This window comes from Aspergillus campestris (assembly GCF_002847485.1).
Source record: "Aspergillus campestris IBT 28561 chromosome Unknown P168scaffold_2, whole genome shotgun sequence".
In the NCBI taxonomy this organism is placed as follows: domain Eukaryota; kingdom Fungi; phylum Ascomycota; class Eurotiomycetes; order Eurotiales; family Aspergillaceae; genus Aspergillus; species Aspergillus campestris.
The window spans coordinates 1,199,644-1,220,128 of record NW_020194337.1 but is presented as its reverse complement, the minus strand read 5'-3'; the positions used below and the strand labels follow the sequence as shown (position 1 = coordinate 1,220,128).

At 52.7% G+C, this 20,485-nt stretch overlaps 7 protein-coding genes across 7 annotated transcripts; 3 read left to right on the top strand and 4 right to left on the bottom strand.

The window, feature by feature from the left end:
- Positions 1–2,126: 2,126 nt before the first annotated feature.
- P168DRAFT_287809 (thioesterase family protein) lies at positions 2,127–3,780 on the bottom strand. Its single transcript, XM_024836653.1, has 5 exons — positions 3,200–3,780; positions 3,115–3,123; positions 2,972–3,000; positions 2,777–2,918; positions 2,127–2,723 (listed from the first exon to the last, which is right to left on the bottom strand). Exons 1-5 carry the CDS (start codon positions 3,542–3,544, stop codon positions 2,373–2,375), a joined length of 876 nt encoding a protein of 291 aa, XP_024695907.1. The 5' UTR covers positions 3,545–3,780; the 3' UTR covers positions 2,127–2,372.
- Positions 3,781–4,169: 389 nt separating this feature from the next.
- Positions 4,170–4,906, top strand: P168DRAFT_287808 (electron transfer flavoprotein regulatory factor 1). Its single transcript, XM_024836652.1, has 4 exons — positions 4,170–4,303; positions 4,372–4,515; positions 4,577–4,589; positions 4,734–4,906. The coding sequence occupies exons 1-4, from the start codon at positions 4,258–4,260 to the stop codon at positions 4,783–4,785; spliced, it is 255 nt and encodes an 84-aa protein (XP_024695906.1). The 5' UTR covers positions 4,170–4,257; the 3' UTR covers positions 4,786–4,906.
- P168DRAFT_287807 (class I SAM-dependent methyltransferase) lies at positions 4,659–5,973 on the bottom strand. Its single transcript, XM_024836651.1, has one exon. The coding sequence runs from the start codon at positions 5,962–5,964 to the stop codon at positions 5,002–5,004; it is 963 nt and encodes a 320-aa protein (XP_024695905.1). The 5' UTR covers positions 5,965–5,973; the 3' UTR covers positions 4,659–5,001.
- A 3,675-nt stretch (positions 5,974–9,648) lies between these two features.
- P168DRAFT_315825 (CCR4-Not complex 3'-5'-exoribonuclease subunit Ccr4) lies at positions 9,649–11,961 on the top strand (the record flags this gene model as incomplete). The annotated part of the gene is made up of 2 exons (XM_024839938.1): positions 9,649–10,702; positions 10,781–11,961. The coding sequence occupies 2 exons, from the start codon at positions 9,649–9,651 to the stop codon at positions 11,959–11,961; spliced, it is 2,235 nt and encodes a 744-aa protein (XP_024695904.1).
- Positions 11,962–13,129: 1,168 nt separating this feature from the next.
- Positions 13,130–14,922, bottom strand: P168DRAFT_324737 (tRNA (adenine-N(1)-)-methyltransferase; the record flags this gene model as incomplete). The annotated part of the gene is made up of 4 exons (XM_024840883.1): positions 13,130–14,373; positions 14,438–14,508; positions 14,598–14,744; positions 14,817–14,922. 4 exons carry the CDS (start codon positions 14,920–14,922, stop codon positions 13,195–13,197), a joined length of 1,503 nt encoding a protein of 500 aa, XP_024695903.1. The 3' UTR covers positions 13,130–13,194.
- A 464-nt stretch (positions 14,923–15,386) lies between these two features.
- P168DRAFT_279293 (uncharacterized protein) lies at positions 15,387–18,603 on the top strand (the record flags this gene model as incomplete). The annotated part of the gene is made up of 7 exons (XM_024835768.1): positions 15,387–15,488; positions 15,567–15,613; positions 15,705–16,156; positions 16,239–16,371; positions 16,808–16,865; positions 16,908–18,196; positions 18,339–18,603. 7 exons carry the CDS (start codon positions 15,387–15,389, stop codon positions 18,601–18,603), a joined length of 2,346 nt encoding a protein of 781 aa, XP_024695902.1.
- Positions 18,604–18,792: 189 nt separating this feature from the next.
- P168DRAFT_315821 (FAD-dependent oxidoreductase) lies at positions 18,793–19,998 on the bottom strand (the record flags this gene model as incomplete). Its single annotated transcript, XM_024839937.1, has 3 exons — positions 18,793–19,261; positions 19,332–19,747; positions 19,807–19,998. The coding sequence occupies 3 exons, from the start codon at positions 19,996–19,998 to the stop codon at positions 18,793–18,795; spliced, it is 1,077 nt and encodes a 358-aa protein (XP_024695901.1).
- Between the last annotated feature and the right edge of the window lie 487 nt (positions 19,999–20,485).

The window sequence follows — 20,485 nt, the reverse complement described above, 5'->3', positions numbered from 1 at the left end:
GAGGGTACACCATTTGCGGGAGTCGGTCCGGGATCATATGCGCTGATAGATGGCAAGCTTATGCATGGTGTGAGAGGGTTGGTTCTCAGCAAACCAGAGTGAGGAAGGACCGGAGTTCTGTTAGTGGGCAAAGAAACGCGATAACCGGACGTCCGAAGGAATAGAATTGGTGGATTGAATCAACTGGAGACTCTATCACTGGTTGGATTCACATGCTCGGCTATCCTGCCATTTCGGCGTGACGACAAGCTGACGAGAGATCAGTTGTTGGTAGATAAGTAGTGGTAGTGGGTAGATCCTGTCCTGCTGTGATCTCCAACGTGTGAAAGAGGCCTGGGGATTCGTCTGCTGAAAATACCGGGGTAGTTGGGTGGCTGTGCAGGATGTCGTACAGAATATAGTGAAGAATTCTATCAGGCAGTCTGCATGGCTGGATTGAGAACTAGTTGATAGATAAAACCAGGCGTTACTGTTATAAAACATCCAAACAAAGAAACATCGATTCCTATTTCGTCAATGTAATAAGAGATTTCCCATTCTGGGTGCGATGGGAATGAATGATATCAATCCGTCCTGAAGATGTTTGTCGCTCTGCAGCGAAGCAAGGAACCGAAACGTCTGTATTGTATGATACCGTCCGATAACCGTATTGCAAACCTCTCCACTACATAACATCATCGTCTCAACTCTTCTCTCCAGTAAGCGCCTCTCCAAGAGCAACGTGAGTGTACTAAGATTATTGTTAACACAATGTACTGATCCCCAGTAATCAACTCATCACATAATAGCGCCATCCGCCAAGGGAACTCCTCAGGCATCCAGTGGCCGAATGCGTTGTCAGTCCGACCAGGATGGAAACAACGGCGTAGCAGGGATGCTGATGATCTGCCATAATACCCAGCCAGATATACATACAAGCTAACCATAACGAGTTGATCGTGTAGATAGGCATGCATGTTATACGAGGGTGGCATGAGAGTATACCCATACTGTCCTATACTGTCCTAGAACAGTCACTGTACAGAGATTTGGACGCCTTACAGCTTAGTCAAACAGTTCGTCGCTCATCACCACTACCAAGTGACTAGTGGGAATTTCTAACCGGTCGATCATCATCTGTTTTAATATCAAGTATTACTATTATTATGATCTTGTCGGTAGAAATTTTCTTCCCTGGTAGAAAACAAGGTCCGGACGAAAATCCAGATCCCCGATTCACTGCTAGTATTTTTAGACCCCACATGGTTATCCAATGAAACCCAGAAATAAGGCCAGAAAACCAAAAATAAGGCCAGGAAACCAAAAAAATGAGGTAAGGAAAAAGAAGAGAAGAGTTAAAAACCTTACGATGTTCACGGTGGACATTCAATGGCTGAACGGGGACATCGACCCATCTGGCAACGTGCCAGTGGACTTTTGTCAAGATCTAAAATTGTACATCCACGGTTGATCGGGCTCGGTTGGCGGCCGAGCCAAGGACGGGCGCTGAGCCGAGGATAACATATGATATTTAATATAGAGTGTGCTATTTATTCTTGTGATGGAAGGGAAGAAGAAAATAGAAGGAACACTAACCTTGACCTGAAAGTGTATACAGTACGTAAGAAATTCTCGGGTATATTAATTCTGTTTCTGTTCTGTTTGATGGGTGGATGCAGCTATCTATGTATGTACATGTATGTGCTAGGTTTAAACACCACATCCTCTGGGGAGAGTAGGCAAATCTAGGTAGTAAATTACAGAGTAGAGTATAAACAACCTGTCACATCATTCATCCAACTCATGGGCAAGCTTTCTTGGCTCGGAACGAAAGCCGCCACAGACCGGATCGTAAAGATCCCTGTGGTTATTCTTGTCGGTATAGGTCTAACCACGATAGGCGGTGCACTAGTCCTAGTGAGTCTCGTACTACGACGAATGTAGTAATGCAGACTAATATGGACCCTGGATGGCACTGGTACCTTACCAGAGTCAAGTTGATTCAGTCTCTGTATTATTCTTAGCAATGTACTGTGTGGGATTGAATAGTACACTACACCACTATGAGGTACAGAGGTGTATTTTACGAAGATTAGTGGAACAATTCTCCTGCTTGGCCGGACTATAGTATGCCATACATATCTCTTGCGGAGATGATCAGGACATGCATCGGAAACATAACGCAGTACCCCATGACTCGGGGAGATCACCAAGATGTGAGGGTGAAGATATGGTACAGGTACTCCACAATGATTGCGTGTTCAGGCCATCGGAGCCTGCAAGGGGGCCGTTTTATCCAATTAACCCGAAACTATTGCCTCGACTCTAACAACACCAATCGAAGACCTCTATCCTGAAGATCGAGATAACCTGCGCAATTCATACATGTAAATCTACGCAGTCCCCATATCCTCCACGGCATCCGCGCGATCCCAGCTCTCAACTTCCAAAGTCCGCACCCGGCTCTCAATGTCCACAATCCGCTTCTGCCAAAACTTCTTGGCCTTCTCCTGCAGAGCCCAGGTCGCTTTGAACTGCTCCAGCATAAACGGCGGCAGCGCCGTCTTCTTGCCCTTCTTGTAGTCGTAGGTGACTAGGTCCTCGTGGACGCGCGCAGCGGGCCGCTGGCGCGCCTCGGAGAGGATGACGGCTTGGAGGTGGAAGGCGTATTGGGATGAATGCGGCGATTCGGGGTCGTACGTGAGTTTGTGGTAGACTGTGACGTTGTCGGGGTAGGTCATGGGCTGTTGTTGGTCTCGTTAGTCGATGGCGAGATAGAGAGAACCGTGGGGCGTACGAATTTATAATCGATCTTGATGCTGCGCAGGATGATCCCGAACCCTTTGGAGCTGACTAGGTCCATCCATTCCCGCTTGTGGGCTGGGTCGACGTGGACGGCGAGGTTGCGCGTGAAGTAGATTCTAGCGGTCTCGGCGTATCTGAATGCTAGGCTTAGACAAATGGTGGTTGTGTCTCAAAGTGGTGGTGATACCTCACGTAGGTGACATTGTTCACATGTCCTGGAGCCGTTAACATATGGATTTCTCCCGCGCAATTTCAATGGTTACGGGGTAGTACCCTGCTCTACAAGTTAGCCAACACCAGTCAAAGAATGAAAACAAGAGCATCACCCACCATGCTATCCTATACACACAACGCCCCGCTCAATTAGCCCCTGTACATCAATGATAACTACTCAAAAAACCACGATAGTTCATACCATCTCCCCCCAAGCAACACTCTGCCGGTACAACCCCCTCCTCGTCGCATCCGTCAAATACCCTTCACTCCCGGCAATCAACTCGCGCCAGTCCTTCGCAATCAATCGCAAGATCTCCCCCGCCTCGTGGACCTGCGCCGGCTTCAACCCAAACGTCATGCACCGGCCAATTCTGTGTTTCGTCAGCGTTAGCCATCGGGGGTCGATCTCGTGGGGTTTCTGCGGTGCGGCGGGCCGCGGTTCGTATCGTGCGGGGGAGCTCGATATGGGGCGGGTGGAGGATGTTATGGATTGCTTTAGGAGCGGAGTGAGGCGCTGTCTTTTGAGGGTCTGGACTAAATGCATTGTGAGGGTAGAATTGGCGGGGGAGAGGGGAGAAGGGAGAGGATGTGCTGCTGGGGGTGTGAAGTTGGATGTGAACCCAGGAGCTCTTGTGCTATTGCTAACTAGCTGCTTATCCGCGAGCGGGTGGTGTCGGCTAACCCCACTCCCGCTTCCCCAGTATTGTCCGCAAGGAGCATATCTCGTGTTTCAATTATGGAAGGAATATGGATTGAACGTAGGGTGTGGATGGATGTACAATCTGGTCATTTATTTGAACGGTGGGAGAAGGTATAAAGCAAGTACCTAACAGAACTAAGGTACTGGGGTACCCCATGTACGTACTATAAATATACCTTTGCAGACACTCCTACTATATCTAAGAGAATGTAGGTATAATCTAGCTCCTAGTACTCGACAACCCTTGTCTTTAAATCAATTGAGCATCCAATACATACCAAATACAAACTACACAGTTTCAATCAAAAGAGAGATTAAATCAGTCGTAAGAGTACATAGAGGAATAGGTATCTGCACCGACGTCACCGATCCCTCCCGAACAAGCCCATCCGCCCAAACAAGTCAAGTAAACCGATAATCCACCCGCTGCCGTCCGCATCTCTCCCTCCCCTCACCTCTTCTCCCTCCATCACATCTCATCCACCATCTTCTCACCTCAGCCCAACATCTCCATCCCAACCTCATCCATCCATCACTCTCGAATGGACTAACCAACAATGACGAACCCAGAACTGCGCCATCAAGTAATCAACATCTACAAAGGTACTCCATCCAAAAATCAAAAATCAAAACAAAATAAAAAATACCCCCCCGCTGACAGATTTACCTAGAACTCCTCAATATCGGCCGCGCATATCCGCTAGGTTACGACTACTTTCGAACAAGACTGCACAAGGCGTTTTCCAGCCAGGCGCATTTGAAAAATGATGACGATATCAGAAAGGGGATTGCGAGGGCGGAGTTCGTTAAGAAAGGTATGTGAAGCTTTCTTCTCCCTTGCGTCCTTTGGGTCTGGCTGACTCTTATGTGCTACAGAAATCGAGGCACTGTAAGTCGCTCGCTTTTCCCTTACTGGAGTTCCGTACTGGACGTTTATGCTATACTTTATGCACATTGAATCGTTATGCGTCATGTCATTATGTGCCAACAGCACAGTCAACTGGAACTTCCTGATGCTGATAAGCGTATCCAGGTACTATCTAAAACGATATCGCACCCTGAAACAGCGCTATGAAAACAAATAAGGCCGCCAGGAGCGTCGCACCGAGGGCGGGATAGGTGGGATATATACACATGAAAAGACAAATATAGAGAATCGGGGTATCACCAATATGAAGTGAGCAAAGGCCGTTGCTTTCCGCTTTCCTCTCCCTTTTTTTTTCAAACCACCAGCAACCAAAATCGAACAAAACAAGAATCGAATGAGTAGGAGGCACCGAAACAGAGCAGACGTCGGACGGTTACCGCTTTCGTCCCCACCAGGCGCTCACTTCCATGCATTCGCCGTTGACGAGGCCCCCTTTTTGGAACAGATCGGTCATCATGGCGGTCCACCAGCGATCCCATTCATCTCTGCTCTTACCGCTGGCTTCCATGAGCATCGGCTCCATGCCTTCGATCATCTGGATCACCGTTAGAAGGGCCGTGCGCCGGATGGTGAGCTGATCGGCGGTCAATTGTTTTCGCGTGCGGCCGCTGGAGTCCTTCTTGCCCTGACCTTCGCGCTCCCACCGCAGCTCACTTAGCGGGATGGCAATGCGACGGCTGTCGACGCCCTCCAACAGGTCGACCTCGGAGTTGAAGGACAGGCCGATGGTGGCACACGGCAGGGCCGTGAGTTTGCGGCTGTCGAACGCCGACTCCACCCACGAGTTGTAATCCCGCAGGAAACTGTTCTGCGCTCGCGTGAACGGGGTTGCGGGCGAAAATGTGTATGTGGCGGTGGCCTCCGCCGTCTCCTGCTCCTTGGACGCCATCTTGCGAGCCGGGGAGGGATTGGGCAGCAGGGATCGGAAGACCCAGTCGGAGTCCCAGACTTCCAGGATCCCGCCCGATTTGAGGACGCGCAAGGGTTCGCTCAGCCCGGACGCCTGCTGCGCAGGGCTGTAGGGACACATGCCGGCGTCCTTGATGAAGACGAAGTCGAAATAATCGTCGGGGAAGGGCAACCGAGGTTTGCGAAGGTTGTGTCGCTTAAACTGCCAGTTCACGCCACTTTTGCGCAGGTCGGGGGCCAGGGAGATGAGGTCGATGCCGTGGAAGGCGATATTGCGATGGCCTTTCCGGGCGAAGTAGTCGTGGCACAGGCTGGACCAGAGGCCCGAGCCGCATGCGATCTCGAGGACGCGCTTCGGGGGACGGTCGGCCAGGACCGGGGTGCAGAAGGGGCGGCCGAAGACGCGGATGAGCAAGAGAGTGCGCATGCTCTGGCGGTGGATCTCGGGGAGGTCGCATGGGAGGGGATAGAGGTTTTCGGGGTCGCGGAGATAGGTGCGATCGCCCTGACGGATCAACGGGTAATTGGAGTAGTCATTGAGGGAGGAGAGGGAGGAGGTCGAGGTGGCTGCCCAGGTGGGACCGGCGGAACTGATGGTGGAATGAAGGTCGGAGCCGGAGGCCATGGCGGTATAATGCCCCGTGGAAGTCGACATGATGTCTCTGCGATTGTCGAGGAGGGGCAAAAGAGAGGGGAGAGGGAGAGGGGGGAGGGGAGAGGGGAGAAGGAAGGCGGGGGGAGACAGGGTGAGGTCTATGCGAATGGTCGATCCACAACAGTTGTGGGCATATTCGAGGGGGAGAGAGCGAGAACTTTCACAGGCGCAGGATGAACCCAATTGCGACCTGGAGCATGATAGAGAGGGACAGTAAGAAAGTATAAAAATATAGAAGATAAAAATAAAATAAAATAAAAAAGCCAAGGAGGAAAACAAAGGTCGGGCAAGTGGCCGAGATAAGTTCCGACAAAGAAAGGTAGGTAGATAGATGTAGGAAATAAAACCACCGAGATAGGAGGAAGAACCAGAAGGATTGAAGTATCAAGAAGAAGAATAATAATAATAACCAACGCAAGATAAAAGTCCAAGCTCAGAGCTTAGAAATAAGGACGGGTCGAGAACCAGTATGCGACAGTAGGGAGAGTGGGAGACAAGAGCGAGAGAGCGTGTGGGAGGGAGGGAGAGAGAGAGAGACCCATGGATAGACCAAGTAGGAAAAGGAAGGAATCGGGGCCAGGGGGGGCAAAAAAAGGAAAAAAGGACGGAGAGAGGAATTCGCCGCCGGTTTTTTCTGACTACTCTTCTTTTCCCCCCTGGTCAATCAAATACTACTAACTAACAAGCCTGAAGTAAGTTAAGTGACTTAGTCGTGTCTTCGTTAAGGAACTAACTCCTGGTCCCTCTCTCGACGGGCCCTAAAAAGGGCGCCAGGGAGTGGGAAGAGGGTCTGCCTGGTCTGGTCCCCGGTATTAGCAGTATGATTCTGATTCTATTGTTCATTATTTATGGATATATTATATTATAGTATATTTATATTATTATTCTATATTATCTAGATATTCATGAAGAATATCATTCTCTACTGTACTTCTTGCTTCTTCATCAAATGTATCATCAATGTATCAAATGTATTGACACCTCACGTGGCCTGACGAACCCCACTCGACAAAGAATATGATATAATAACTGCTGCTATGCTCATGATTATGACATGGTATTATGTTGACTAATGCATATACAACTGACCCAGTCCAGATCAAACCACAGAAACAAAAGGCTACTATACGAGAAACATCCCCGATTCGACTCTCGGACCGAGTTGTCGACGCAAGTTCCCTTGAATCCAGCCCAGGGAGAATGGGGAAAGCCAGCCCAGCCGTGGGCGCGGAAGCTAACGTAGGTACCGACGGGGGGTTGGATTACTCGACCCGTTAGGAGATTAATTAATTCTACCTTTCTTCACCGAGGTTGCTTTATTTCTTGCTTCTTTTTTGTCTATTTATTCATTCTCTTTCTTTCTGTATTTTTTTTTTTTTTCTTTATTTTTCTTGTTTCTTTTTATGTGATAAATGATGACATGTATAAGTCAATGACTTCACCACTGTCATAATACCGGGTCTGGTTCCGGTCTCCCCATACACCCTGTGCTGCTGGCACGGGTCACTCGGTGGTCCCTCCAATGCCATTCGGGGTTCTGCATGGGTTTAGATTACCAAATTACCGGCGACTCATTTCGATGGCGAGGTTTTAGTATGGTTTCTGTCGTTGGGACTGGGGTCCATCCATGGATCGGGTGTCTATTTATAGTTATGCCCTTATTCAGGGTATATGGAGAGTATTATTCGGGGCATTGTTCGGACATTATTTGGGGTCTTAATAGGTGTTGAAGGGATCGTTTTTGTTTACTTGGTCTTTGTAACCGTACATAGTAGGTACTAACTATGTATATGTCCTATTAGTATTCCTCTACCCCCCTTGTCATAAACACGACCCCCTGATCTACCTGGACACTCCCGCGGTTGGGTCGATCTGTCCATGTCCTTGGGCTGCTGGCACTGACCGTCTTCCTTCGTCTCGCTGGAAGTCCCACGAGACTGGATCGTACTTTTGTGGACGGCTCAGGGGTGATCGTCGACGGATGTTGATGAGATAGTAGACACTAGACAGTAAAGTAGGCACAGTACCGATGGTGGTCCCCGTCCAGCCTCACGTGGAACCCGAGCCCCTGGAACGGACCAGGTGTCCGTCGAACCCGACTACACTGCCATGGATGCATGTATCCGGGTCAGGGTCTACGATAAGGTCTACGATAGGGAGTGAAAGTGGGCTGAATCGGGGATGGGACGTGTGGGCTGATCGTGTCTCGGGTGACCCTGATATTAGGGTGGTAGCGGTATTGGCGTTGCTTGACTGTCACTGTCAGTGTTCACACCAGACAGAACTCGATAGTTACTTCTGATGCCCGTACCCGCTTACCTAGGTAGTCAAGTGATGTTAGACGGGTGGTGAGATCGAGGATTGTCTGACTGTCGGTTGGCTTACTATAAGTCTATTGTTGGGTTGATGGTTTGTCATTCTGTTTGTTCTGAGAATGCTAGTTATACGTCAAGTAAGGAGTAAGATACTGGTCTGAGCGTCTTCGGTGCACAACAGGATGACCGACACGTGCGACTTATGTCTCTTGTGATTGAATCAGTTTTATTTGATGTCCTGCACCTCTATGCTCGTCGTCAAGATATGATCGATCAATTGGACTACTCCGTCGGTTGAGGCAGTTTGATAGTGGCGAATTCAGTGCGGGTAGGTAGATGGTAGAATGATCAGTCCATGTCTGCATCTACACATGATTGACATGACTCTGTATGATTGTAACCTGGTAGGATCCTCGTAGATAATCCCCCACTTCATCCCATCCATCGGCCACAGATCGATCGAGAAATTGACAAGGAAATCGAGAAATCGAGAAAAGCTTGGCGGTGTCGAAGGCGGCGAATCACGCGGCGGATGGCACCTCACGTGACGGCGGCGACCTCCCGCCGTCGAAGCAAACCAACTTCGCTGCAGTCCAAGTGATCCCAGAGTCGGACCTGTTGCCATCTCGAATCGCCTGTACATCTTTCTATCCACCCGGATTGTGGGCTCTGCCTTTTCTCTGATCTGTCTTCTGCCCTGGGTTCTCCCTTCTAACCTCCTTCTTCCAGTTTTATCAGTTTTTTCCTTTCGAGGGGGCACTCCGATAGACCGCCCCTCGGTGTCCTGCCGTGACTCGTTCCTTCGCTCGAATCTTCTCTCGTCCTCCCCCCCACTTCATCGGTCGACGATCGATCGCTCGTCCGATTCGGATTTACAGGGAGACGACAATCCATTGCTTTGATCGACGCCTTGGTGGTGGAATTGTTGCTACGCTACAGGAGGTGAAACCCGGAAGAGAATCTTGAATCTGGGGGTGGTTCCGCATAGGACCCCATGTTGAAGAGACGGAGAGAACGCATCCGATCCCTGATTCCTCCTCTCTCCCCTGCCACCGCGACTCCGAGTCCTGCGCTGCCGACCCTCGTCCGCTCCGCCCATCCTCCCAAATCCGATCCCGCACGGTCTCGTCTGCCACGTTAAATGGCAGATGGTACCTACAGGTTCCAGCAGCCTGGGGCCGGGCAGTTCTTCTTTCAAACGCCACAGCAACAACAGCACGCTCGACACCTGGTCCGCAACGGGACGAATTCCCCCACGGGCCGGTTAAAGTTTAGCCACGACACCCCTTCTCCCTCTCGCTCGCCCCCTCTCGCCCAGGCTGCTGCCCTCAACCCCTTCGCCATGTACGGCCAGACGCACCAGGGCCAGCACGTCATGATGAATGGCGGCCAGGCTCACCAGCGGTTTGGCATGCAGATGCCCAAATTCCAATCCCAGACGCACCACCCGCACCCGGCTCACCAAGCCCACCATCACGCTCACCACAACCAGGCCTCCCACGCCATCAACCACCAGCACAACTTTTCCAGCGGCGCCCTGGCCGCCGCCACCCCGCACTTCACCCCGGGTCACCTGCAGAACGGCGCCAACGTGGACGACGACCTGGACGACTCCATGAACGAACACTGGCAACAGCAGCTGCAACTGGCCGCCGAGTCCCGACAGGCCAGCTCCCCGCACTACTATGCCCGCGCCGTCGCCCAGCAGTCCAAGGGCATCCAGATTGCCCCCAGTCAGCCCGAGACCCAGGAGAACGGCGGGACCGGGCCGAATGGTGTGGTCAAGGCGAAGCCGGCGCCCCGGCAGGGCTGGCGCGAGCTGGACCTGGGCGGACAGGGCCTGCGCGCCCTGGCCCCGCCCATGTTCAACTATGCCTTCCTGGAGAAACTGCACCTGAGCCACAACAAGCTGAAGGTGCTCTCGCCCATGATCGGACAGCTCCGCAAATTGACCCACCTGGATCTGTCCGGCAACGAGCTCACCGAGCTGCCCGAGGAGATCGGCATGCTCACCAGCCTGAAGCAACTCCACCTGTTTGACAACAGCATCCGCACCCTGCCCTACGAGATGGGGTACCTCTACCGCTTGGAAACCCTGGGGATCGAGGGCAATCCGCTCGACGACGCGTTGAAGTCTTTGATCATGAAGGAGGGCACTCGGTCGCTGATCCGGTACCTGAAAGAGGAAATGCCAGGTATGTGGCGCCAGCCCCCCCCCCACCTTTCCTTCCCTCTGTCCTTATGCTTACCATATCTTCTTTCTCTTTTTACAGTTCATCTGCCGCCGCCTGACCGCGACTGGGTCATCTTGGATGATACCGCCAACGCCAGCACCGAGAAGATCACCGTGCTCTCCTACAACACCCTCTGCGACTCCTCCGCCACCCAATCGCACTATGGGTACTCCCCGTCCCGGGTCTTATCGTGGGAGTTCCGCCGCGATCTCATCCTCAACGAGCTGCGGTCGCACGATTCAGATATCGTGTGTCTGCAGGAGATCGACCAGCGGGGCTACAACAACTTCTTCCGGGAGCAACTCGCCTACAGCGACTACAAGGGCGTCTACTGGCCGCGCGGTCGAGCCATGGGCATGCAGGAGGAGGATGCCAAGAACGTGGACGGCTGTGCCACCTTTTTCAAGGGCAGCAAATTCATCCTGCTCGACAAGCAGGTGATCAACTTCGGCCAGACAGCGGTCCGCCGACCCGATGCCAAGGGCCAGGATGACATCTACAACCGACTGTGGCAGAAGGATCACATCGCGGTGGTCGTCTTCCTTGAGAACCGGCTCACGGGCTCGCGCTTCATCATTGTCAACGCCCATCTCTACTGGGACCCCGCCTTCAAGGACGTCAAGCTGATCCAGACGGCCATCCTGATGGAGGAGCTGACCAAGCTCTCCGACACGTACTCCAAGTGGCCCGCTTGCACCGACAAGACGGCCTTCCGGTTCACCGAGGCCGAGGGCGAACGCCAGCCGCAGACCCCGCCCGAGCCCGCACCGTCCGTGGAGTACACCAACGGAGATCAGATCCCGCTTTTCATGTGCGGCGACTTCAACTCGTCACCGGGCTCGGCGGCATACAACCTGATCCACAACGGACACCTCACTGAGGCACACCCGGACCTGGAGAAGCGGCTGTACGGCAACCTCAGCCGGATCGGCATGACGCACCCGTTCAAGCTGAAGTCGGCCTACGGGTCGATCGGGGAGATGAGCTTCACCAACTACACGCCCGACTTCAAGGACATCCTGGACTACATCTGGTACACGTCGAACACGCTGCACGTGTCGGCGTTGCTCGGTGAGGTCGACAAGGATTACCTGCAGCGGGTGCCCGGGTTCCCCAACTACCACTTCCCCAGTGATCACGTTGCATTGTTCGCGGAGTTCTCGGTCAAAGGGAAGAAGGGCAAGGTGGTCGAGGCGGATTTTGGACCGCAACGAAACTGACAGGGGTTGCCGGCGCAGAGGAAATGAAATGAAATTTGGGTCAGGGTGCATGTCGAATGGAGAAATCTCTTTTTAACGACCGATGAGACTGGTGTTTGTGTGTAGCCGGTTCTTTTTTATTTCCTTTTCCTTGTTTTTCTCTCTGATGCGATTTTGATTCTTCCCTTTCATCCTCCACATGTTTATCTCGGAATCTTTGGGGTTTGCTTTGTCTTTTCTTTTCTTTTTTTTTCTTGCCTCGCGTGTCTTGTGGGTGTTTGTTCATCTTTGTATGTGTCCTGTTGTCCTCTTGCTCCGTCTCTTGCCTCTTCCACCACCGGCCAGCCAGCCATCCCTATCCTCCCTCTCCACCCATCTCTCCACACACTGTGTGGACCACGCGCTTCCTCCTCACACCGTGAGGACAATCTTCCTGTTGGCTGGCTGTTCATTTCATTTGCTCGTATGTCCTTGCCGAAGAGGACGTGAGGGCAAGGATCTAGGGTATAAGGATCGGTCTTTCTTGGAAAGTGGTTTCAATCGGCGCGGTCGTATCGTTCGTCTTTTTCTCTCTTCTTTTCTTTTCTTTTCTTCTCAATTGCATGTTACGTCTCTTTTCATCTTCTCTCTCTTTTTCCTTCTTCTTTCCGTGTGACTCTCTCTCTCTCTCTCTCTCTCTCTCTTTTTTCTCTCATTCTGTTGTCTATCTCGCTACCTATTTGGTACATGCTAGGATCTGATTACTTTCTTCTTCTTCATCTTCTTTTCTTTATCTATTCTTCGCTATCCTTCTTATTTCATTCTCTCGAGTCTGCAGGACTTGATATACACGACTAGAAAAGATGTACATGTAAGACTGACTGAATGGCTGACTGGCTGGCTGGATTTTGCGACACTGCCTGTTGTAAGTGAGGTCGACAGTGTTGGTGTAGGCTGTATGGGGGATTGCTTTGCTGTCTTGGTTGATATCGTGGTAGGTTGGCAGTGTAGTACAGCAGAGCTAGTCATGAAAAGCGCACAGTTTATGGATTTAGCAGGGAGAAGAAGAAAAGTTGAGTATCATAGTGTATCTAGTGTATAGTGTACAGCAAGCAAGCATACAGTGAAACAATCCAAACAGATCCGTCTATTCATCTAGTAGTTAGTAGATAGTAGATATACACATATAGGTATGTTTATACCAAGGGTAATGCTATTTATAGTACATTTTGATTGAAGTGGAGGTTGGGTAGGGTATATGAAGGGTGATAGTCGTTAGGGCGCGGGTTCGGATTTGGACTCTGTTTCAGATGCAAGTTCAGATGCAGATTCGGACTCAGACTCAGGCTTAGATTCTGATGCAGATTCAGATTCAGATTCAGATGCAGGTGCAGGTGCAGGTGCAGGTGCAGAGTCAGATTCAGATCCAGACTGCGGTACAGCATCTTCAATCCTCGTCCAGAGCCCAACGAACCCGCCGCCGACGACCCGCGCTCCGACCTTAGGTCGACAGACTAGCACGCCTTCATCCGCAACAGCAGGGGAGCTCGCATCGTCAGCTTCTTCATTCGCTGACGAAGACGAAGTAGACCTCAACTCGCTGTCCTCCGGGGTAGCAGAGGACTCAGCCCACGAAGCAGGATCAGCACGGGACTTCTTCACCGCCAGACGGACATCCCACAGTCGGCCGCCGCTGATGCCAGCGCCTAGCTCGACGGCCTTCTCCATCGCGAAGGGCAGCCCCTGTTTCCGGATCAGCTGCACGCATTCGCCGATCTGGGTGATGCTGGGCGCGAAGACGATTAGCGTGCCGCCGGGTTTGAGGACGGGGGCGACGTGCGCGATGCGTTGGTCGGCGGAGGGCATGTCGAGGATGACGTGGGAGAGGTAGGGTTCGATGGTGGTGGTGTTGGTGTTGGTGTCGGTGTCGGTGAGAGATGCGGGAGAGGAGGGGGAAGAGGAGGAGAAACGTTGTTTGTTCTGCGCAGCGATCCAGTCCTCGACTGGACCGACGTGAAAGTCGACGTTCCCTGCGTAGAGGCCGCGGCGGAACCCGCGCACGACCTTTTCAGCGTGCGCGGAGAATTTCCCGGAGACGTCTACCGTGTGGATGACGGCGCGGCGGCGCTGCGTGCGCCAGGCGTCCCATTCTTGTTGCACTGCTTTCGCGGCTTCCTCCTCTTCGGTGGTTTCTTGGGTTTTGTTGGCGCGCTCGGGGTCTTCCTCTTCGGGTCTCGTGGGCCGGTCTTCTAGGTACTGGATCTGGGATTTGAATGGGATTGTTGGGGGGGCTGGGTTGGCTGCTTGGATGGTGCGCGCTAGGTGGAGGGTCAGCGAGCCGTGACCCGTTCCGGACTCGAGGATCTCCAGTGGGGGTTCATGGTCGCCTTCGGTGGGAGGGGCGACGTGGATATCGAGGAGGGAGGCGATGAGGTTCGCGTCTGGGCCGTAGATCTATTGCGCGATGCGATGTGAGTTTGGTTTTGGGGAGGGTGGAGGGAAGGTTTGCGATCCATACCGGAGTGACCTTTCGCGGAGTCAGAGTGACATATTCTTCCAGTGTTGGGTGCGTGACACGGTGGTCGATTCCTATTAACATGACTCCTTGTCAGCTTTTATTTCTTCCTATTTGTCGCCATTCCGTTATTCGACCCTCCGTGGGTGAAAGATCGACTGACCTTTGTGTGCTCGGAACCGCTCGCGCACTCCGTGGCCGATGATGGAGTCGTGGGTTAGGTGCCCCCGGGGGAGATCCGTTTTGTCCCCGCTCTTCAAGGGTTTTGTCAACTTGGGATTCTTGTGATGGATCACGACTCGATCGCCCGCTGGTATTGTAGCAATAGGTTAGTTGACGCGATTCACCGAGCAGTCGGAAATTGGGATTGAAGGGAACGGACGTTGGAAGTAGGAAAAGTTGGTGTTTATCGATCGGGAGTATTTTGGTACTGAACGCGGTAGGTTCAGGCCTAGCGCCCGCCGCAACGACTGTAACATGCGAGCCATTAGGACAATGAGGTTGAAACAAGAAATCCAGAGGAAGAGTGGAGCGGAATTGAGGCTGGTGATCTTCACCTCTATCGATCCATCCAGGAATTCTGCGGGCAGATTCTGAGCCGTCATTACCGTACCATACATACCCGGTACTCTACAATACGATGATATCAGAATCCAAGATGGCCCAAGAGGGGAAATTGAGGGATCCACTGTCGGTGACTGAATGGGTCGAGGGAATCAGGTGGACTGCTAATATTTTGGTCAGTCATGCATGCAATGGTTGACTGGCTGTCAGATCGTTGTCGACTCCATCGTCTACGTGCCTGTTGACCTGGTTGTGGGGTTTTGTTGATTTCTTGTCCCTGTTTCTCCCCCTCTTTCTCTCTCTCTCCCCGCCTCTTGTCTCTTTCATCATCTTTGAACTGTTTCAATCCCACGAGTGAAGCCCTCTATCACGCTACTCTGTCCTCACAATGGCGCCCTCTACCCTCCCTTACATGAAGACGAACCCCAAGATCATCTTCTTTACCGATTTCGACGGTACCATCACCCTCGAGGACAGCAATGACTTCCTGGTACGTATGCGCGGCCTCGTTTCCCATGCGCATGGCTAACGGATTCAGACCGACAACCTGGGCTTTGGTTATGAACAGCGTCGGGCGAAGAATATCGCGGTCCTGGAAGACCGCATGAGCTTCCGGTATGTGATGCGACGGTTTACTTGTCGGCTTCCTATCCCATGGTGCACGGCGCGCTTGCGATGACGCATGCTAAATCAACTGCCATCAAAGTGATTCGTTCCGCGAGATGCTCGACAGCGTCAAGGTCCCCTTCAACGAGTGCATCGAGACTCTCTGCAAGAACATGCGCCTGGACCCCTACTTCCTCGAGTTTTACAACTGGTCGAAGGAGAACAATGTGCCGATCGTAGTCCTCTCCTCCGGAATGAAACCCATCATCAGTGCCCTGTTCGAGAAGATGCTGGGCCACAAGCCCGACGACCACCTTGTGATCATCGCCAACGACATCGAGAGCCGCGACGGCCAGGACGTCAACAGCCCCGGCGGCTGGAAGATCAAATACCATGATGAAAGCCACTTTGGCCATGACAAATCGCTGGAGATCAAGCCCTACCATGCGTTGCCGGACAGCGTACGTCCGACCCTGCTGTATGCGGGCGACGGGGTGTCGGACTTGTCGGCTGCCTCCCAGACGGACCTTCTATTTGCCAAGAAGGGTAATGGTATGTATCTTTTTGCTTCTGTTTCTTTTCCCTCACTTCTTCATTTCCCCTCATTGATTTGCATCGTACTCACTCTCCGCAGATCTGGTCAAATATTGTGACCAGAAAGGACAACCGTATACGGTGTTCGAGAACTGGGACACGATCCTGGCCACGACGAAGGATATTCTGAGCGGCAAGGTGTCCGTCAAGAAGCTGGCTGAAGAGGCGAAGGCGTAGGAGAGATCCATGATAGAGTTATATAGACTCGATAGAAGGATAGACGGCCTTAATGAAAGAAATGAAATCAACCAAACCAATACGAGGTATTATACACACTAGTCCAGATAAGGAATCATGCTTACTAGCGCGAACCACCGAGGCTTCTACTGTCTGCCACCGCCTGCCTATCTGGGCTTCCGCCCAAAATACGGGGAAGAAACACGCTGGGCTGCCACTTTCTCTCCTTCCTTTCTTCTCTCTTTCTATCCTTCTTGCTGCTCTCTTTCGCCTGGCAATGAAATGACCGGCTGTTAGGTCTTCTCCTTAGCCATTCCCTGAATGCATATTGTGGTTCTGGTGTGCTTCATCATGCTTCAGCACCCAGCCACTTCTAATCCATCCAGTACTTCCCAGGGGCACTTCCTTCGATCATGACACGCCGACTTGTAGGCTTTCCATCTCTCCCCCTGCCCCTACCCCTGGTGGTCAAGACCCACTGATCGGCTCGGTATAGCTAATGGGGGTTTTCTTTTTCTTTTGTTGTGTGTAGGTTCGCGCGGGCATTCAGCTCGCTATCTTTGCTTCCATCGTCCTATTCCTCGTGGTGTTCTTGGACAACAAATTCCGTGTGCTACCCGACTCTATTCATGGCCACCTTCCGACTCATTACCCGGGGACGGTCGTCACCGACGTCATGGTCGTCACCTGTTCATCTATCAACGTCTTTGCAAAATGTAAACCTAAGCTGGGGACATGGGCCCAGGTGGACAAGGATCTCTACCTCCGCTCGGGCTGGACGTCCAGCGCCTACATCCAGTTTGAGCGGAAGAAAGAGCAAGACCTCCTCCCCACTGACCGGGTCGTCTTGGACTTAAGGGTCAGCCGACTTGTTCCCGAGTCGTCGGGAGACCCGAAGGAGGATCAAGAGCAGTGGGAGCCGAGACCCGGAGGGATTTGGCTCAAGCGCACCGCCAAGCGTCATGCGAGTGATTCGGGAAAGGCCGTTACCGCCATCGACGTGCTCTTCGGGGCCGATGCGGTTGACCCGCGGGCGGGCTGGGAGGTCAGGGACACACCACTGATGCTGGATGGCCGCACGGAGGAGCTCGAGGTCCGCGTCAGCGTCCGGAAAGGGGACCCGGCCAAAAATAAGAGACCGGTCCCGCGGATCAACGAGAACGGGCGGTTCAAGATCATGCAGCTGGCCGATTTGCATCTGAGCACGGGTCTGGGGGGATGTCGCGAGCCGGTTCCGGCAGAGGTCACCCCCGGCCGCAAGTGTGAAGCGGACCCGCGGACCCTAGACTTTGTCGAGCGGCTCTTGGATGAAGAACAGCCCGACATGGTCGTCCTGAGCGGCGACCAGGTCAACGGCGATACCTCCCCGGATGTGCAGAGTGCCCTTTTCAAGTCGGTCAAGCTGCTGGTGGACCGGAAGATCCCCTACGCGGCCATCTTTGGCAACCACGACGACGAGGGCAACCTCAAGCGGTCGCAGCAGATGACCATCCTGGAGGACCTCCCTTACTCCCTCTCGTCGGCGGGCCCGGAAGAGGTGGATGGGGTGGGCAACTACATCGTGGAGATCCTCGGCCGCGGGAAGACGGCCCACTCGGCTCTCACGCTCTACCTTCTCGACACGCACTCCTATTCCCCCGACGAGCGACAGTTCCGAGGATATGATTGGATCAAGCCCAATCAGATCCGGTGGTTCAAGAATACAGCCCAGGGGCTGCGGACCAAACACCAAGAATACACCCACATGCACATGAACATGGCATTCGTCCACATTCCCCTGCCGGAGTATCGGGATTCCCGCAACTATTACCGCGGGGCGTGGTCCGAGGCCCCACGGCGCCGGGATTCAACTCGGGGTTCAAGGATGCGCTCGAAGAGGAGGGCATCCTATTTGTCAGCTGCGGACAGTACGTGCCTTTTTATCCTTTAATTATTTTTTGTTTCCTAGACTGACTTATGATAGTGACCATGTCAACGACTACTGCATGCTCAACAAAGACCGCAATGACAAGCCATCGCTATGGATGTGCTATGGCGGCGGCGCAGGATTCGGTGGCTACGGCGGGTATGGCGGCTACGTGCGACGGGTGCGCTTCTTTGACTTTGACATGAACGCCGGACGGGTGATGACATACAAACGGCTCGAGTACGGTGAGATCGAGTCCAAGATCGATGAGATGATGATCATCGATGGGGCCACTGTGAAGGGACCCGAGCAGGGCCACTAGTGATACCTTTCTTTTTCTTCCAATGTACTTTTTACCGATTGATATTGATACTGCCTTCATAACATGTTGGCTTGGGCATAGCTTGAGTATAACCGACTAGTCTCGTAAATAGCTATAAGACCCAATTGCAAGGGTAGTCAAATTACTATAATAGAAAGATGGAAGAAGAAGAAGATGAAGAAGAAAAAATCACCACCACTTCTCGTAAAACACCCGCTCTTGACCCCCCAACATCCCCCCTAATACATCAACCATTTCGTCTGTCATCCGCGGCGGCCCACACACGTAGCATACAGTCTCCGCGGGCTCAACCCGTCCGGTAGCAGAGGCAAGGGCCGTTCGGAGATCGGACTCGTTGATTCTCCGTTTATGGACGCGGAGGTCATCTGCTGCTGCTGCTGGTGGTGCTGATGTGGCGCCATCTGACACAGAAGAAGTAGGTTGATCCGACGGAGAAGTCAAGAAAAGGTCAAGAGAAATGCATAGACGGCGGGAATAGGACTGCGAGCGAATGATCTGTTGGAGACGGGAGAGGAAGAGGATTTGGGAGAGGTCGGAGGTGTGTGGCTGTTTGGTGGAGTAGAGGATGTGGATGGTGAAGGAGTGGGGGGTTTTGCTGCTGTTGTTGTTTAGGTGGGAGAGGATGGAGATTAGGGGGCTTGGTTTGTTAGTTTTTCGTTTCTTTTTATTAATTGGAAGAAGGGTCTATGTGAGTGAGGGAGACGTACTTTATGCCTACACCCCCCGCAATCAGCACCACCGTCTGCACCTTATCCAGATTGTCTACGCCCGTCGGCGGCCACACGAAGCTACCTCCGACGCGGACTCGTAATTCCTGGTCTAGGATTTCGCGCGGTTCACGCCACAGCCACGCGCTGGCGGGGTTCGACGGCGCCTTTTGCACGGCGAGCTCCACGTAGGGCTGTCTGCCTTGCGCGTCGACGGGGGGCAAGCCCGTTTCGTCGTCTTCGACGCTCACGGACAGGGACTCATCCTCGTCAGCCCCATTGCCTTGTTTTGGTGAGGGCACGGGGAGGGCTGTAGCGTCTGCTGGCGTGGAGGTTATGGTGAACCCGCCTGCGTTGGCGATGGAGGGGATGTGGACGTCGAGCCATTGGCCCGGGAGGAAGGTGAATGGTTCGGACTGTGGTTTCTCTCTGGTTAGTCTGGGGGGTGATGTTGTTGGTTCTGATGGGTACATACCGCTGGAGTGTCGGAGTCTGATTCTGGATCTTGGTTTGACGGGGGTATGGCGAGTTGGAGGAGTCGGACTGTTGGGTTGATCTGTTCGATGTGCGAGAGGCGGACTGGGTAGAGGCGGTTCTGGCGGGGTTCCGCTGCTGTGCGCACTTGATGTGGCACTGAGGGCTTTCTGTGGGTTGGTGGGGAGCTCATTGGGCGGGTGAGGGATGGTGATCTGGGTGTTGATGGTGATGCTGGACCTGGTGGGGATCCCTGGTGTTGAAGGCGGAGGAGGCGCGGGGAGCGGAGATGGCGGAGAGCTTGCATCCAGAGGCGAAGTGGGTATGTAAATGTTGATGCTGACTGTTTGTTGATATTTCAGATAGAGGTGATTTTAGTACTATATATTCTCGATAGAGTGACGGGTATCTATTTGACGGACTGGTCGAATGAGTTGTTGGAGAGGTTGTTGGATGTTGGAGATGGAAGAATCCATGATGTATAAACGGGGGATCCAAGTGGGGAGTGCCGCTTCGGGTTAGTCTGGGTACCTCGACCATCATAGTAATCACTATGGTGGATCTTGTACCTTACCACTTGTCCTTGTATACTTTATAGGAGACAAGCCTTGCTTGGATGCATTAACAGAATGCATTACCCTATGTTGATAGGAGTGGTTGACTTTGTTGTCTTGTTATCT